The sequence below is a fragment of the Myxocyprinus asiaticus genome, chromosome 22, assembly GCF_019703515.2.
Source record: "Myxocyprinus asiaticus isolate MX2 ecotype Aquarium Trade chromosome 22, UBuf_Myxa_2, whole genome shotgun sequence".
Lineage (NCBI taxonomy): Eukaryota > Metazoa > Chordata > Actinopteri > Cypriniformes > Catostomidae > Myxocyprinus > Myxocyprinus asiaticus.
In genome coordinates, this window is record NC_059365.1 from 3,221,679 (window position 1) to 3,239,934 (window position 18,256).

The following is an 18,256-nucleotide window of genomic DNA, read 5'->3' on the forward strand; positions in this document are numbered from 1 at the left end:
TGGTTTTTAGCATGTTGCTATGTGGTTGCTAGGGTGTTATGATTGTTTTTAGCATATTGCTATATGGTTGCTAGGGTGTTCCGATTTAACCTTAGCATGTTGTTATGCGGTTACTAGAGTGTCCTGACTGTTTTTTAGCGTGTTGCTATGTGGTTGCTACGGTGTTCTAAATGTTGTTGTTTTTTTAATTTTGCTATGTGGTTGCAAGGGTGTTCCGATTGATTCTTAACATATTGCTCTGTGGTTGCTTCGGTGCTCTGATTGGTTTTTAGTGTGTTGCTATGTGGTTGCTAGTGTGTTCTGATTGTTGTTGTTTTTTGCATGTTGCTATGTGGTTGCTATGGTGTTCCGATTGATACTTAGCATGTTGCTATGTGATTGCTAAGGTATTTGAAGTGTTTATAAGTGTATTGCTATGTGGTTGCTAAGGTATTTGGAGTGTTTTTAAGTGTGTTGATATGCTGTTGCTGAGGTGTTCATTATTGTTTTATGAACATGTTGCTATGTGGTTGCTAGGGTTTTCTGATAGATTTTTTAGCATGTTGCTATGCGATTGCTAGGATGTTATGATTGGTTTTTAGCATATTGCTATGCGGTTGCTAGGACATTCAAAAAAATGTTTTACATGTTGCTATGTGGTTGCTAGGGTGTTCTGAATGTTGTTGTTTTTTGCATGTTGCTATGTGGTTGCTAGGGTGTTCTGATTGATTCGTAGCATGTTGTTATGTGGTTGCTAGGGTGCTCTGATTGGTTTTTAGTGTGTTGCTATGTGGTTGCTAGTGTGTTCTGATTGTTGTTGTTTTTTGCATGTTGCTATGTGATTGCTAGGGTCTTCCGATTGATACATAGCATGTTGCTATGTGGTTTCTAAGATGTTCTGAGTGGATTTTAGCATGCTGTTATGCAGTTGCTAAGGTGTTCTGAGTGGTTTTTAGCATGTTGCTATATGGTTGCTAGGGTATTCTGTTTGGTTTTAGCATATTATCATGCAGTTGCTTGGGTGTTCTACTTGTTTTTTATGTATTGCTATGTGGTTGCTAGGGTTTTTTGATTGATTTAGCATGTTGTCATTTGGTTGCTAAGGTTTTCCGATTGATTCTTAGTGTAACGTGAGCCAGCTGGTACGTGATAGCTGTGCCGAGAAGCAGTAGCCTTTAGCCTCCTCGTTAGCGTACCCGCCTCCCACACGCCTCCCACACCAGAGATGCCGGTTCAAATCCTGCTCAGAGCGGGTCGAACAGGAACGGTTACAGTGGTGCCGTGACCCGGATGGGAGTGAGGTTTAGGGGGGTGAGTGTAATGGGAGCCAGCTGGTACGTGATAGCTGTGCAATGTGTAAACCTCACTCCCCTGGCCTCAAGAGGTGCACTAGCCTCCTCATTAGCATGCCCGCCTCCCATGCTTGAGACCCTGGTTCGAATCCCACTTTGAGTGGGTCGAGCAGGACGGTTACATTAGCATGCTGCTATGCAGTTGCAAGGATGCTCTGATTGGTTTTTAGCATGTTGCTATGCAGTTGCTAGGGTGTTCTGATTGGTTTTAGTGTGTTGCTATGTGGTTGCTAGGGTATTCTGACTGTTTGTTTTTTTGTATGTTGCTATGCAGTTAACCCAATAGAGATGCTGTGGAATGACCTCAAGACAGACATCTTAAGAATATGGCTGAGCTGAAGCAGTTCTGTAAGGAAGAAAGGTCCAAAATTTCTTCTGAACATTGGGCAGGTCTAATCTGCAGCTACCGGAAACACTTGGTTGAGGTTATTGCTGCTCATGGAGGATCAACCAGTTATTAAATCCAAGGGTTCACTTACTTTTTCCACAGCACTGTGAATGTTTAATAGGATGTGTTCAATAAAGACATGAAAGATTATGATTGTTTGTGTGTTGTTAGCTTAAGCACATTGTATTTGTCTATACTTGTGATATAGATGAGATCACATTTTATGACTAATTTATGCAGAAAACCAGCTAATTCCAAAGGGTTCACATAGTTCTTCTTGCCACTGTGACTTTAAATAAAATAATTCCAGCTTTCAGTGTAGTTTCAGATGTCTGGAACTAACGAAAATAAAATTAAATCTGTCAATCACTCTCTTAATCCACAAAAATGTTCTGATTTGTATATGAGTCTCTGTTATGAATAATGTAGATTTTCTTTTTTACTAATGCTATGCACAGCAAAACAATTTTGATAAAAGCCTTTTATCATTTCCCCTCATTTCAATTTCATGTATATTTTCAATTTCTCTGTTAAGGGCACATATATAAGGACACATTTTTCAGAGAAATTGGAAATACAAACAAAATTTTTTTTTTCTTTTAAAATAAAATATATATTCCTATAGAAATTTAAGAAAGTAAATATGGTCAATGGTTTGATTTCATGTCTTCTTTAAGTAAATTAATAAAATGTACAATGTAATCCATAAAGAAAAGCTTAATGCATATAGGAATGGAAAAAATGTTTTATATTTAAATTTGCATTTTATGTTTTATCCTATTTTCTCTTTCTCATTCTAGCGTGGAGCATGACTTCCGTGTACAGGAGGGGCGTTTCCAAAGTATCCTTGAGGCCTTGGAGGCGGAGTATGATGTCCCGCCCCCCATCCCAAAACCCGCCCCCTTACAACCTCGAACAAAGAGCCGCGTCAAGAAACTGAGAAAGAAGTGTTTCTGGTGGCTGTAGCCCCTAAAAACATTTGAAAAAAAAAACCTCCTGACTGCCACTTTGGAGATACTGTATACCACAGCAAGCGTTACCAGAGAAACATACCTAAACAATTGCAATGAAAAATGGAAAAAAAACAATGTTCTTGTTGATAAGGAGTTCACCAGCATCACTGTTGTCATGGAAAAACTTGTGGACATATGGATAAAATACAGTCCAGATTCCAAAAACAACTTTACAGTCTGAGTTAAAGGATGCTTTCCAAGTTAAAACGAGTTACCTTTCAGAGAGGTTGACTGCTGCAGTGTGACAAACTACTCAAAGTAAGGACTAAACCAAAAGCGCAACTGACATCCTAAAAACTTGAGGATAATTTACTATAAAGTCCAAGGAGACCCACTAGTCAATAAATGCCCTTCATAGGGTCTGACAGAGCTGGAATGCAGTCGATATCCCTCTTTACAATGACAGACAGCGTGTTAGCATAATGTAGACTCGCTGTCACAACCCGAGACATCTCATTGCACCAGTATGACCTCTATGTGTGGATGGCATGAACGTCTAATGCTCTGTTTCAAAACCTAGTGAGCTGCCTATCTAGACAGTGTTTAAAAGCAACATAGAGTTGATGTTCCAAAAGCTGGGAAGAAACATTATTCTGCCTTTTAAAGTAGCAAAGTTTTGGTCAAATTATAAGACAGCATTGAATGCGTACTTCACGGAAAGGCAATCCTAGAACACAATTCAAAGATGTTGATTTATTCAGTACTGAAAAGTATCGCTAAACAGTTTAGTCTTGTTAAAAATAGACTCTTTTATGCAATATTTGGGTTTGCTATATATTAGAATATCACGTCGTTAGTTTAGCAACATGCTTATGTCAACCGAAATCAACTGTGAGTGAGTCTCCCGTGTGCTTCACGTGAGGAGCATTTAGTGAAGTGCGTTAGTTGCTATCTTTGTAGAGCGTTCCAAATAAGTCACTTACGAGATTTGGGTAAGGGTGCAGTTTTAAGGCTGATTTATGCATCTGCGTCAAATCTACAGCGTAAGCTCCGCGTAGTGGCCAACACGTTGGTTTGCATTTATAGTTCTGCTTTGGTGTCTGCGTCATTTTACGAGTACACAGCCAAACTGCTAATTATACATTCATAAATAAACAAAGGCAATGTAAATAGTGGATTCAAAAGTAGATATTAAATTATTGTAGCATTAAAAACGAGTTCAAAGTATGTGAACATGTTGAAATGTAGGTAGGCTACATATGATTTATTATACATGTTGCCTTTATTGCAGGGAGCAAATGAATAAGAAAAATGCTTGCTCTTGAGTTGCTTAAATAATAATAAATAAATATTTTGCCATACTTTTGACATTCCGTGCTGAAAAGAAATTATAAAATTAATAAATAACTCTACCACGCTTGGCGAACACTAAATGGGTGTCGTTTTAAAGACTTTACGATGCATATAGGCAATATAACCAACTCTTACCAGGTGCTATTGAAATTTTAGCCTATGACATAGGTTTGACGCTGAAGTATAAATCGTCCTTTAGAAGATAGCTGCCTATGTAGGCAGTAAAGTGAAAGGCAGCTCACTAGGTCGTGAAACAGAGCCTACATGTATCAAAAGTTGAATAACAGAATTCCACAAGTTCAGTTACGCTGCAAATCTAGAAATGGAACAGAATTATGGAAAGGCCACGTCCACTCTAATAAATGTTCATTTGAAAACACATTACTTTTGCTACGTTTGTGTCATCCACAACCTTCAACGAAAACGAAGCATTTGAAAAATCTCTCAATTGCCGCGTAATTTGGAAAACGATGACATTAGGAAACTGAAAATGGAGTTAGTGTCGAGTCGGCAATAGTGTGACTAAGGGGCCGTTCACACAGGATGCGTTCTTGCGCACGTCTGCTCTATTCTTGAAACTGTTCTCCTATGTAAACATGCTATACGGGTAGGTTTGACCGTTGTGATGCACCACGCTATTATTAACCGTTTTGTGCCATGAGCACTGTGTTTTTACGATGCAACTTTTCAAGACCACAGCATTCTGTTCTGTTCCAAATCTAGCTGTTTTTGAAAACTAGAACACTAACATGAACTTATATCTTCAACTTTTGTTGCGCTCACGTTTTGTTGGAATTATCGTAATTACAAGATGACAAATCGGAGATTCTACTCGAGCTGTTCAATTACTAATTTCAATGGGAATTTCATAACGCATATTCGTAATTACGGTAATTCCGAAATGAGGCGAACGCACCATTAATGTAACATGAATGCAACTGCAAATTTACACACTCACACACACAGACGACCAAAAGGGCGTTATTTATGAAACTCGAGCAGAACGAATTCTGTTAGTCATATGTAAACAGTTCTTACGTAAATTGTTGCATTCAATTCAATGGGGGAATTTATACACAAATTGAATTCTGAAAGATTTACACAGAAATCCGTTCTGCTCATGTTTAAGAAAAAAGGCTCAGTATGTTTATGTATATGTTTGGTATTTTCACAAACATTGTAGCTTTAAAATGTATATATTTATTATGGTGAATGAAAATTCAAACATTAACATATGCATATCATTTATTTTTCTCTTTCACACACTTTCTCATGTCCAGATAAAAATGTCTTGCTTACTCCAGTACACAAACACACACAAACACACACACCGTTTCTAACTTGCATCTTCCACTTTGTCCTGTCTCCACGTCTACACTTGAAAACATACAGTATATATATATATATATATATAAACATATTATAATTAATGTATTTTTATATGCTGATATTCTCATAAGCTAAGACTACATTCCCCACAACACTCTCTTCCTCCCTCCACCTGTTTGCAATGGACATATTTAACATAACGTCAATAAAATTGTGTATTTTAATGCAGGAAATGTTTCTGGTTGGGTGACAAAGGTAACAAGGGAAATACACAGTGTTTTCTATTTAAGATGAGTAAAAAATGGCAACATAAAATGTATTGAAAGAACACTGTATAGAACCAGGACCATGAGAAATTAAATTAAGATAATTACTGAAAACTGCTGCTTTTACTGCACATAGAAGTGTGAAGGAGATGAGATGAAGCAGGGGTTTTAGACTCACAATGAGAGCGTGTTCTCGGCCCATAGTGATGACCGTGCGATTTATCGTTCTCAGAAGAGATGACACAATGTCCTGAATGTGCTGAAATGTGTCTCCCTGAAAGAGAAAGAGACAGAACATGTTTGTTACTGTTACTGTAGCACAAAAACACACTTCATCCAAATGGTAAAAGGTTTTCTCATTAACTTACCCAATTATAAACATACTAACTTGTCACTTTCACTGTTTCTTTTTTCTAAACAAAGTATACAGATAAATTCTACCAATGAATTCTCACTGTCTAGAATACTCCTGGTCATATTTAACCCCAAATTAATACTAAATAATATGAAATTCCATTTTGCATATAGAAAATAAAGCCCACTTTAGGACTTTAAAGATTCTTTGCATTGTGACATCATTTTCACGAAACGTAAGCACATTTTACCACCGATTAGTCATTACCGTATCGCGTCTAGACATTTTACTTTTACTATTCCTATGTTTTCAAAGATGATTTTGATTACCGTAACACAGTATTGTTTTTACCGTATCACAGTAAAAAGATACTGCTGTTCAGATATTTTTAAAATTAAAATCAGCTACTAAGTACCGACAGAGTACTACTATGATATATAAATACTTTACAATTTAAATTATATATATATATTTCACATTACGGTAATGAGAATTGGTGGGTAAAATGGTCAAAACTGTCCTGAAATTAATATTATAATGTATAAAAAATGTAAAACTTTTACTATGTTTCTTTTTTCACGTTACGGTAACATGAATATCATAATGACTATCTTTTTTTAATTATGGCAATGAGAATTGGTGGGTAAAATGGTCAAAACTGTCCTGAAATTAATATTATAATGTATAAAAAATTTAAAACTTTTACTATGTTTCTTTTTTCACGTTACGGTAACATGAATATCATAATGACTATCTTTTTTTAACTATGGTAATGAGAATTGGTGGGTAAAATGGTCAAAACTGTCCTGAAATTAATATTATAATGTATAAAAAATTTTAAACTTTTACTATGTTTCTTTTTTCACGTTACGGTAACATGAATATCATAATGACTATCTTTTTTTAATTATGGTAATGAGAATTGGTGGGTAAAATGGTCAAAACTGTCCTGAAATTAATATTATAATGTATAAAAAATTTAAAACTTTTACTATGTTTCATTTTTCACGTTACGGTAACGTGAATATCATAATGACTATCTTTTTTTAATTATGGTAATGAGAATTGGTGGGTAAAATGGTCAAAACTGTCCTGAAATTAATATTATAATGTATAAAAAATTTAAAACTTTTACTATGTTTCTTTTTTCACGTTACGGTAACGTGAATATCATAATGACTATCTTTTTTTAACTATGGTAATGAGAATTGGTGGGTAAAATGGTCAAAACTGTCCTGAAATTAATATTATAATGTATAAAATATTTTAAACTTTTACTATGTTTCTTTTTTCACGTTACGGTAACGTGAATAACATAATGACTATGTTTTTTTAATTGTGGTAATGAGAATTGGCGTGCAAAATGTGTGTAACATCTGAAAATATTGTCATAATGTAAAAAATCTTAATGACCTTAAAAATAGACCTCATTATCTATATGCAAAATGGAATTTCTAATTCGATTATGATTTTTGAGTACAATAATGGGTAAACCTTTATTTTAAGGGTCCACAATAATGCAGTAGTTAAGCATGAATGAGACAGTAATTAATTATTAATGGAATGTAGATTAAGGCTATCTTAGCCATAATTTACAACTTATTAAACGTCTTATTTTGTGTAGAAAGTAAAGTAATTAATGCTCAATTTCAGAGATCATATATCAAGTTTACTAAGCAATATTAAGGCAGTGATTAAGGGTAATTAGTAATAGCTTTACAAAGCGGTAATGAATGGAAGTGTTACCTGTTTGTTTTGATTACAGTAAATTAAGTTTACTACAAGTAATGCAATCACCAAATAAATCACATACAAATTAATAACTTGCTAAATTAAATGTTTAAAATTTTAACAATTCTTCAGTAACAATTTAGTGAAATATTAATTAGTCATAATTACTGTTTAAATATATTTAAATAAGCTTAAATACCACCTAATAAATACAAAACGATGAAGCCCCTTAGAGGACAGGGCAGGAACTGTTTTTTTCTGATAACATATTTTAACCTTGATATTCATAGTAAAACCATAATAAAAATACAGGAAAATAAAAATTATGGTCATAAAAATCATAATTTTGTGGTTATGGTTTTATTACAAATACCATAGTAAAACCATAGTAACTACAAGACTAACCATGGTTAATCCACAGTAAAACCATGATTACTATATGAAAAAAGTATAACATATTATACAACCATGGTTTCCACCAAAAAAACATGGTTATTTTTCATAGTTATAACAATATTACTATAGTTAAACCATGGTTTCAAAAAAACCATTTTGTTATTACAAAATAACTATAGTAAAACGTCTTGGTTATGTACGTAACTTCGGTTCTCTGAGAGGAAGGGAACGAGACATTGCGTTTTGCTAACGCATATGAGGAGCGTCCTTCAACACGACCTAGTTGAAACACTTCTACAATAACGGCAATATTCTAATATTGGCTATGGTGTTTGAACCCCGCCTTTTTAGGCGCAAAGCTGTCCGCTATAAAAGCAGGCGTGCAAACACCATTCCTCAGACTTTTCTGACTGAGGGACAAAGAGCGCATCGCTCGCACCTCAAAAGAACGCTCCACTTGTAGTGCGGCCAGCGTTCGCAATGACTCGTTCCCTTCGTCTCAGGGAACTGAGGTTACACATGTAACCGAGATGTTCCCTGACGACTCAGTACACTTGACATTGCGTTCTGCTAATGCATATGGGGAACAGAGTCCCATAACACAACATAACCTTCCAGAGAGGAAACATGACGCCGTAGTCCCGCGGGACGACGACCGACATGAGTATGCCGCAAGTGAGTGAACCTCATGTTGGGCCAGGAGGGGAGCACTCAGAATGTATATTTGAACTATAGACATAGAGTATGAATTAACCCCTTCACGAACCCAATTGGGAAGGGAGTTTATTTATAATGAAAGTGCTTGTGACTTTATGGGAAAATACAACGGCCTGAATGCAGGCGGTTGTGTCAAATAATTGGGAGCATGTACTTAAAGGGAGGGGCATAAGTATATGTTTGGCCAATGAAATAGCAAGTTCTCTAAGCAGAGAGGACTTGTGAAGAGAGAAACGTTACGTCTAGGTTGTAAAACCTTGCGAATGTGTTTTGAGAAGACCATCCTGCTGCAAAACATATGTCTTATAAAGACACCGTTCGTCCATGCCCATGAGGAGGTCATGCCTCTAGTTGAGTGTGCTTTAACACCACTTTCAGGCATTTGTATAGTAAACCCATAATAACCAAAAAACTATGATTTTTATTACTATACTTTGCATTTTCCTGTATTATCACTATGGTTTCACAACGCATATCATGGTTAAAAAATGGTTAATGTAGGAAAATCATGGTAAATTTATTGCGAGGGAACGGGGAAACTATTTCAGAAAACAAATTCCCATCCTGTCCACCGTACAAAACATTTCACTTTAAAACAAGGGGGTTGAGTTTTCTTTTTCAGAATATTTTAGTAATTAATTAGTAATATCTTTGTAAAGCCAACACTAATTAGCCTTAATAACTGGCTTAATATTGTTTAGTCAACTTGATGTATGATACATATTGATATCTGAAATAAAGCATTAATTGCACTACTTTCAACTGAAAAATAAGACATTTAATAAGTTGTAAATTATGGCTAAGATAGTCTTACTCTACATTCAGTTATGCATGAATTACTGTCTTATTCATACTTAACTAATGCATTATTGTGGACCCTTAAAATAAAGTGTTACCAAATAATGTTTATTGATTCTTCTTTTAGGGTTTGGGTTAGTCTGTTGTCATAATTTGCTTTGTTTAAAAACAACAGAAGTCTTGATATGTCCCCATTTAGATAGCGAAGTAATTTAGTGTGTGAGTAAGTGTGTGTGTGTGTGTGTGTGTGAGAGAGAGAGTTTAGCTGCAGGTCTGGTCTCTCTTAAGCACACTAAATTATTGCTTAAATGTATCGATCAGACTGAAGAGCTTTGCAACAGCCCAGACGAGTGTGTAGTTATGTGATTTCAGCGAGAGACCTTTTATTTGATTTTTGTATTGATCTTGAAAGTTTAAAATCCGTCTGACTCTAAAAAGCAGTCTGTTTTATAAATAAAAGGAGTTCTTAAAAGTCAGCATGAAATCGAAATTGACCTTATTTAGTTTCTTAATGCACATTCCTGGACTTATTGAACACGATTTGTTGTGCACAAGTGCACGTTGTTCCAAAGATCAAAATTATTTGTTTTCGTAATCTTTCATCAAAATTGTGTAACTTGCACCGTCTTGAAACTTCTGACCAATTTTTCAGTATCTCTGCTGCTATTATTGTGTGCTTTGTATGAAATATGTTGCTTTGAGCTGATGTGGACAGACCAGAAATCAACTCACAGAAACATAACCTGTGTGTGTGCGTGTGTTTACCACCCCCTCACTAATTTCATGACGCAGACGCGGATAAAGTGAAGCATTGAGAAAAAGAGAGAGAGAAACATCTGTTCATCTCTGCACGTAGTATTTCAATTTCATATTGCGTTTCATATTGTTTTGTCACTGTCAACAGCTCTTTACGTCAGCTGCTCCACACAAACCGCCTCTCTGTTTTCTTTTGTGCTTCAATCGTTCTCTCAACCATTCAGTCTCTCTCTCTCTCTCTCTCTCTCTCTCAGATGTCTGCAGTATGATGGCTTAATCAGGTACACACCTATAATCTCCAGGGTGCATTTAAAGTGTTTGTGTACGCTGTGAGCATACAGATATCTGTAGGCAGATCTCTCATCAGGTGTAGTTTCTCTGCAGCTCTGTTTGAAATCCTATACTTACTCTTAGCATGTACTAAATTCGATTAAGTTCTTCATTCTAGACCATTAATGATGTATGTTCTGTATGTATTAAGTTCCATATTCAAGGGATAATGCACACAAAAATGAAAACCATGTCATCATTAACTCACCCTCATGTCGTTCCAAACCCATTTTGTGTAAAACAAAAGGAGATGTTTAGCAGAATGTTTACTCTGATGTGTGTAAATCACAAAAAAGCACAATAAAAGTATCATAACAGTAATCCATATCAGGATCAGAACTTTATTATTATAAAACAATATTTTCCTACTGGATCTGAGTTTTTAGGGGCATTTTTTCAACCTAGTCTCAGAATCACGTATCTATAACTACTTTTTTGCAAAACGAGTTTTATGTGGCTTTTTGCATGTATTGCAGCAGTTTCCTGGTGAAATGAACACTGCTGCAACAACAATGACTTTTATTCACTTTCACACAAATCACGAGTAAAACGGCAGATTATCAGTACATAAACACTTACTTTTCGCCCTGTTCCTCACACAGTGCTATCTTATGACATCTAAACACTTATACTACAGCGCATGACTCATTTGAACATTTGCATTACATAAACAACTACATTTACAAGCTTGTTTGAGTGCAATTAAATTGCGTGGTAGCTCATCTGATAGAGTGTTGCACTTGCGATGCTAAGAGGGTATGAGTTCTGCGTTTTTTGCTTTCTTTGGTTTTCTGACACTATCGCTTAGGTTTAGGTTTAAGGTTTATGGTAAGGAGGTCGGATTTGTTGAAACTCATCTGTTTGGGAACATTTTTTACTCGCTTTTAGCACCACGCAGTGGAAATTTAACCTCGAAACTGCCGTAAGACGTGTAAGGAACCATGTAATGTCATTTTGCAAAATTGCCACCACAGTCACGTAATTTTCATGAGATTAAGCTGCATATGTTTAACCTAATACTATAATTTAATCAATGTATTAATATTCCAAATTAATTCAGTAAGGCTGTAACCTATACATTTAAATAAGCATCAACTCATATTTTGTGATAATATGTTTTAGGCTTAGAATAAAATATAAGACAACATATATCAGACACTACAAATTAAAAAGGCGAATTCGTTATGTTTTTTTTTTTTTTTTTTTTTTTTGGAGCTTGACAGCCCCTGGTCACTATATGCTTTCATTGTATGGGAAAGAGCAGGATGAACAATCTTCAAAACTTGTTTTGTGTTCTACAGTAGAAAGAAAGTCATACATGTTTGGAACAACATGAGGGTAAGTAAATGATGACAGAATTTTCATTTTTGGGTGGACTACCCCTTACAAAGTCACCTTATTTCCCACCCCAGCACCATATTTTAAATGTGCGTGTTGCTTCAGAATCGCTCGGTTCACAGCTGTCCTCTGATCGGTATTTTTAGAGGAATCATTTGAGGTGAATAATGCTTGGAAGCCTCTTGGAAAGTTTAATTCGAACTGCAGCATGAAACATGCCCTGAGAGCACGACCTCTTCACAGGTCTCTCTTGATGTCTGTTTATTTGAACTGTGAAACGCTTTCAGAATCCTGTTAAAGGACGAGAGGAAAGAAGACAAGGTCGTGACCCTGTCACATCTTCATTCCTGTTTCTCCTTCAGTGTCATCAGTCGCTCATCTCTCTCTTCATCACAATCAAACAGATCTGACCCCGCTCACCTCTCCTCATCATATCTTTGCTGTTTGGTCCAGAAAAACACAAACAGTTCTTAAAGGAAATGTGTCATTTCAGTGCCACTAGCATCACCAAACGGAATTATGACGGTAAATAATGACGGTTTCAAACAGATAGTCCCGCCCCAAACTCACACCATTGGTTGAGCCAGTGTCAAATTGGATGGGAAGCTGAAACAAACAGAGCAATGTTTTCAAAATGCCACAGTGTTTACACATTTAAGGGGTTTCTGCATATTAGGATGGGATTGAAGAAATTATTTTAACATCTTAAAATTATACACTTTACCTTTAGGCTCTATAAACCGCAACTGTGTACCTTAAACCCAGTAAACCCGGTAACTTTCACATGATACACACAACAATACAAGAAATGGATTTTTTACATAGAGAAGTAGAATTTAGGTAGGTTATCTTGTTTAACAAGGAGGGAAAGGGGCTGGATGAACTAAGAGTAAAAGTGACTAATGACATTACAATGATATCAGGACGTAAATAAAACTTGTAATTACTTTTAGGCTAGTAACATTGTCTTTTGTTGATGGTCATGCACAGCAGTATACAAAATGATATGCTTTGTTGTCATTTGCGGGGAAAATAATTATGATGCTAAAACACTGTGCTGAAGTCTCTTAGTAGACACGCAGGGTTTAATAAAGTTTAATTAGACTTGTTTCGGTCGTGAGCAAGGTGCTTTATCATTGCTTAATGATTTACTCAAAACACATAAAAGACTTTAATTTGTTGCCACCTACTGGCGTAAAGTGTCATTTACAAAAATGTTGTATTATTTTATACCTTTATTTTACCAGGGTTCGTCAATTGAAATTAAAATCTCTTTTCGGCGTGTTTTTCTCTTTTGAACGAATTCAAAAGACTCGCGTCACGGGTTAATGACATACAGAGAATTATCATCTGGAGTTAATTCACTCCACTAAAGAACGACCAGGCTAAAAGTGACATTTATTGTAATACTAGGTTTTTGTGGAATTTAATTAGAACTTTAATCTATAGAAAATGTGAAACTATTGATTTTCTATAATAAACTATTTAAAAAAAATTATAATAAATGAAAAAAAAAAAAAATATATATATATATATATATATATATATATATTTATATATTTTTTTATTTAATGGTTCTTTAAATGGTTTAAGTTATTATTTATTTTAATTTATAAGTGTGTTTATTATAGAAAATGAAAATATTTTGAATTACCATTAGCTGGATATCTTGAATGATGTGAACACAATAAAAAAAAAAACTAGGAATGTCAATTGATTAATATTTTTAATTGAATTAAGTACATGGTATTCCGATTAATTAATCGAATTATTTGCAATTAATCACATACATAAATATTTGCTTAGAAAGACCCTAAAATAACAATAATTCAATATATAATTATTAAATAATTATACATAGTTACATTTAAATTATAAATAAAATACATACAGTACATTATTAAAAAAATACAAATAATTAAAATGCATTACGTTATTTTAGCACACAAGTAAAGCATTCAAAAAGACAATACAAAAGTGGCTTTAGAATGCAATATATTGTTTATTTCCATATTATTGGATATAAGTCTATTATTGGTCTACAGTCCATAACAATCCATTTTGCAAATGAATTCGTCAATCAGTCCGAGACTTATTATAAGGGCTTGTCTAAGGACGCGTCAATGTACACCTGCGTCAGATGGACACTTTTGGAACGTCTCGGTTGCATCGCGTCATAAATGTAAAATATTTAGGTCGCTGTGTCAAGTTAAACGAAGTTTGAAACTTAGAAAAACACGTCTTGAGATCCCTGCCTTCGGATTTGCGCTCCATCAAGCTGTGTTTGAACGCAAGGACGTGTTCTCATCTTATGTTGTCTGTAAATGTGGTTTGTTCTCTGTATGAGCTGCACGTTGCCTGTACAGCGAGTTTCGCTTACTGCCCCCTGGAGAAAACAGGTGGTACTCCAAGCCTGAATTGCTCAGATATAAGGGGACATGATTAATTGCATTAATTTTTTTAATGCGTTATAAATAATCACACCGAATTAACGCGTTGTCAAGAGCCCTAAAAAAACAGAATCTATGCTAAAGAGTGAAATACATTAAATGCGCACATCTAATAGGGTCATTGGGGGCTGAGCCCCACTACGATTGAAATCCTAGTATCGACCCTGCAGTGGTGACATGTTTGCAGAATTACATCAAATGTTTGTTCGTTTTTTTAATTTTGCAGAAGTTGTGAGATGAAATGTCCGCTGTGTGGCGCTAAAAGCGGGTTAAATGTTCACCCAAACAGATGAGGTTTTTAAGATTAATGCTCTATCAAGTAACTAAACAAAGCTGACCTCCCTACCTTAAACCTTAAATCTAAACCTAACCGAGAGTGTTACGCAACCACATCATTCTGTGGTGCTTCTATGACACTGTCACATGTCGACTTGCATGCTCTTCAGGACTCGTACCCCAGTCGTTTGCATCACAAGTTTAGCTACTGCACAATTTTAACACACTTGAACAAGCTTGTAAATGTAGTTGTTTATGTAATGCAAGCGTTAAAATGAGTCATGCACTATAGTAAAAGTGTTTAGATGTCATAAGATAGCATTGTGTGAGGAACAGAGTGAAAAGTAATTATTTAAGAACTGATTATCTGCCGTTTTACTCATGATTTGTGTGAAAGTTAATAAAAGTCATTGTTGTTGTAGCGCCTCTAGTGTTCATTTCAGGAAACTGCAATTAATGCAGATTTAGACAATTTTAAAGCTCAATTAACACACTTAAAGTTCTTCAACAAAAATAAAACTTCCACATTTGATCAAATAATCCCTCCGAATGTCTCATTAGACTTCCATTGTAAGTGTACTATATACTTAATTTTTGTTTTCAAAAAAGTCAGGGACTAGTCAAAATCCTTGTCTGTGCTAATCGACATTATGCTTTTGATAGAACTTAACTTTCATTCTTTTAGGTGTAAGACCAGTGTTAATTAAACATGACACACACACCAAAATATATTTCTTTGAAAGAGATAAAGCAACTATTTCGTTAAAAACAGCTGCACTGATAAACACATGGCTGTGTCCTAACCTCTCTCATTATTTCTCTCCGTCTGTCTCTCTGGTTTCTATGAAAGTTAAAGTTCAACTTCAGCAGGTTTAGATTACAAACGCATCACAGTTCAGAATGTGAGATTAGTGCACTAGACTTCAAAGAATGTGAGTGTAATGCACCCTCGCTTTAGTAATTAAAAACCCACTCAGGTTTACAGCTAGGCGTGTGTGTGAGTGTGTGAGTGTGTGTACATGTTTATACTACATTGTGGGGACCAAATGTCCCCACAAGGATAGTAAAACCTGAGATCACCTACATTGTGGGGCCCAGCTAGCGGTCCCCATGAGAGAAATAGCTTATTAAACATACTAAATGATGCTTTTTTGAAAATGTAAAAATGCAAAAAGGTTTCTGTGAGGGTTAGGGGATAGAAATTATCGTTAGATCTGTATAAAATCCAAAAAATGCATGGAAGTCTATGGAGAGTCCCCACAATGATATAAAAACATAGTGTGTGTGTGTGTGTGTGTGTGTGTGTGTATGTGTGCATGTGTGTGCATGTGTGTGAGTGTGAGTGTGTGTGAGTGTGTGTGAGTGTGTGCATGAGTGTGCGTGTGTGTGTGTGTGCATGTGTGAGTGTGTGTGAGTGTGTGCATGAGTGTGCATGTGTGTGTGCGTGTGTGTGTGTGTGCATGTGTGTGTGCATGTGTGTGAGTGTGTGAGTGTGTGTGTGTGTGTGAGTGCGTGTGTGTGAGAGTGTGTGTGTGTATGTGTGAGTGTGAGTGTGTGAGTGTGTGTTTGAGTGTGTGTGTGTGTGTGTGTGCATGAGTGTTTGTGTGTGAGAGTGTGTGAGTGTCAGTGTGAGTGTGAGTGTGTGTGTGTGAGTGTGTGTGTGAATGTGTGAATGTGTGTTTGAGTGTGTGTGTGTGTGTGTGTGTGTGTGTGTGTGTGTGCGTGAGTGAGTGTGTATGTGTGTGTGTGTGTGTGTGTGTGTGTGTGTGTGTGTGTGGGTGCGTGAGTGTGTGAGTGTTTGTTTCTGTGTGCATGAGTGTGTGTCTGTGTGTGTGTCTGTGTGTGTGTGTGTGTATACAGGTTTTGCTATACTTGTGAGGATCAAGTATTGAGAATCAACCTGTTCTGTGAGGACATTTCTGGTTGTGAGGACCTTTTGGGTGGTCCTCACAAGGGAAGTAACATATTAAATGATGTTTTTTTTTAAATGTCAAAATGCAGAAAGATTTTGTGAGGGTTAGGTTTAGGGGTAGGGTTAGGGTTAGGGGATAGAATCTATAGTTTGTACAGTATAAAAATCATTATGTCTATGGAGAGTCCTCACAAGTATAGCAAAACCAACGTGTGTGTGTGTGTGTGTGTGTGTGTGTGTGTGTGTTTAATTAAATGCACTTTCCTAATCATAACAGAACAAAATCAAATAGGCCTTTTTTTAATCCTCAGAGGACTTGTATATAAACAAAGCATCTGAGAGTATTCAGTGTTTGGTTATTAGCTCTGTTCCAAAACCTACAGCCACTGGTCGTTGTCCCAGTGAGGTCATGCCTGATTGGACAATCTATTAGTGACACCTATGTGACAATGACACCTGTGATTAGTCAGTGTGTATCAGTAGGTGATCTCTGATTGGCTCTTACCACGTCCTTCCGGCTGAGCACCTCCAGGATGTTGTTGAGGAGTTCCACGCTGTTCCGCTTCTCGTCCTGAAGCCCTTCGCCCACGTCAGCCAACGCACCGCTTAACTCCCGGAGCATCATGGGTAACAAGACATCACGGCAATCTGGAAATGACATCCCAATAAAAGCCTCAGTTTAGTGAAGAACTGCTTTAAAATCAGTAATAACTCATTAAATAACTCCCAAATCATAAATGCATAAATTAAATCAGACACATCTTGGAAAATGGATGTTTCTTGCTCTTTTAAAATAAAAGAGTTAGACATACTACGTAAACCAGGTCCTGGGACTCCACTGTAGTGACCAGTCATAATTTACTTATTCTGTTGACGTATTTATGCATTTGGTAGAAATGTACAAAACTATATATGAGAATAAAAATATGGATGAATATTGTAGGTCAGTGATTGTTTTTATTTCACCTCTAGAGGCCTGAGAAAATGTATTAATAAAAAAAGTTCATTTCTGACACTGGTGTAGACATACTCTAACTTACTCACAACTTAAATCTTGCTCCATAAAACTAAAAATAAATGACATGATTTGGATGCAAGACACCTTGACTAACAATATATTTGTATGTGACGAGGAGGAGGGACCAATCGGGCTAATCAACCGAGGAGAGGGATAAGTGCAGCGGGATGTGGCAGTTCGGGAGAGAGAGCCACACGCAGCTGCCATGTGTGCGTTTGTGTTGTGTGTCTTTTTGTTTTATTAAATATTACTTTGACTAAAAGCCGGTTCCCACCTCCTCCTTTCCCATCCTTAACCATGTTACAGTGTACAAAACGGCCACAGAAGTACAGAACATAGCCTCTAATGTCAATAGTGAGCCTTTAAAAGTCAAAATGAAATCAAAATTAATACACGTTTCTGGTCTTATTGTGAACGATTCCTCATTTTCTTCAATATCCTTCATTTTTAACCCCTCTTAACCAACCACTTGGTTCTATGTTGCTATAAAAAATACAAAAAAACTTTCCACGATCCAATTTCGTGTTCCCCTCATCGATTACACTGTTTTACTTGGATG

General features: G+C 36.0%; 2 protein-coding genes across 5 annotated transcripts in view; one reads left to right on the forward strand and one right to left on the reverse strand.

Annotated features, from left to right (window-relative positions):
- LOC127412664 (INSYN2B protein-like) overlaps positions 1-5,792 on the forward strand; it is a 32,778-nt gene extending 26,986 nt beyond the window's left edge. For both annotated transcript variants that reach the window (XM_051649211.1, XM_051649212.1), the window contains one exon: positions 2,520-5,792. In XM_051649211.1, coding sequence (XP_051505171.1) covers positions 2,520-2,685 — 166 coding nt within the window. In that variant the 3' untranslated portion in view covers positions 2,686-5,792. The remainder of the gene's footprint in view (positions 1-2,519) is intronic.
- The window catches only part of LOC127412661 (dedicator of cytokinesis protein 2-like), a 149,913-nt gene that overhangs the window by 74,575 nt on the left and 57,082 nt on the right, over positions 1-18,256 (reverse strand). For all 3 annotated transcript variants that reach the window (XM_051649205.1, XM_051649206.1, XM_051649207.1), the window contains 2 exons: positions 17,185-17,327; positions 5,799-5,894 (listed from right to left, as the gene is read on the reverse strand). In XM_051649205.1, the coding sequence (XP_051505165.1) occupies positions 5,799-5,894; positions 17,185-17,327 (239 nt within the window). The remainder of the gene's footprint in view (positions 1-5,798; positions 5,895-17,184; positions 17,328-18,256) is intronic.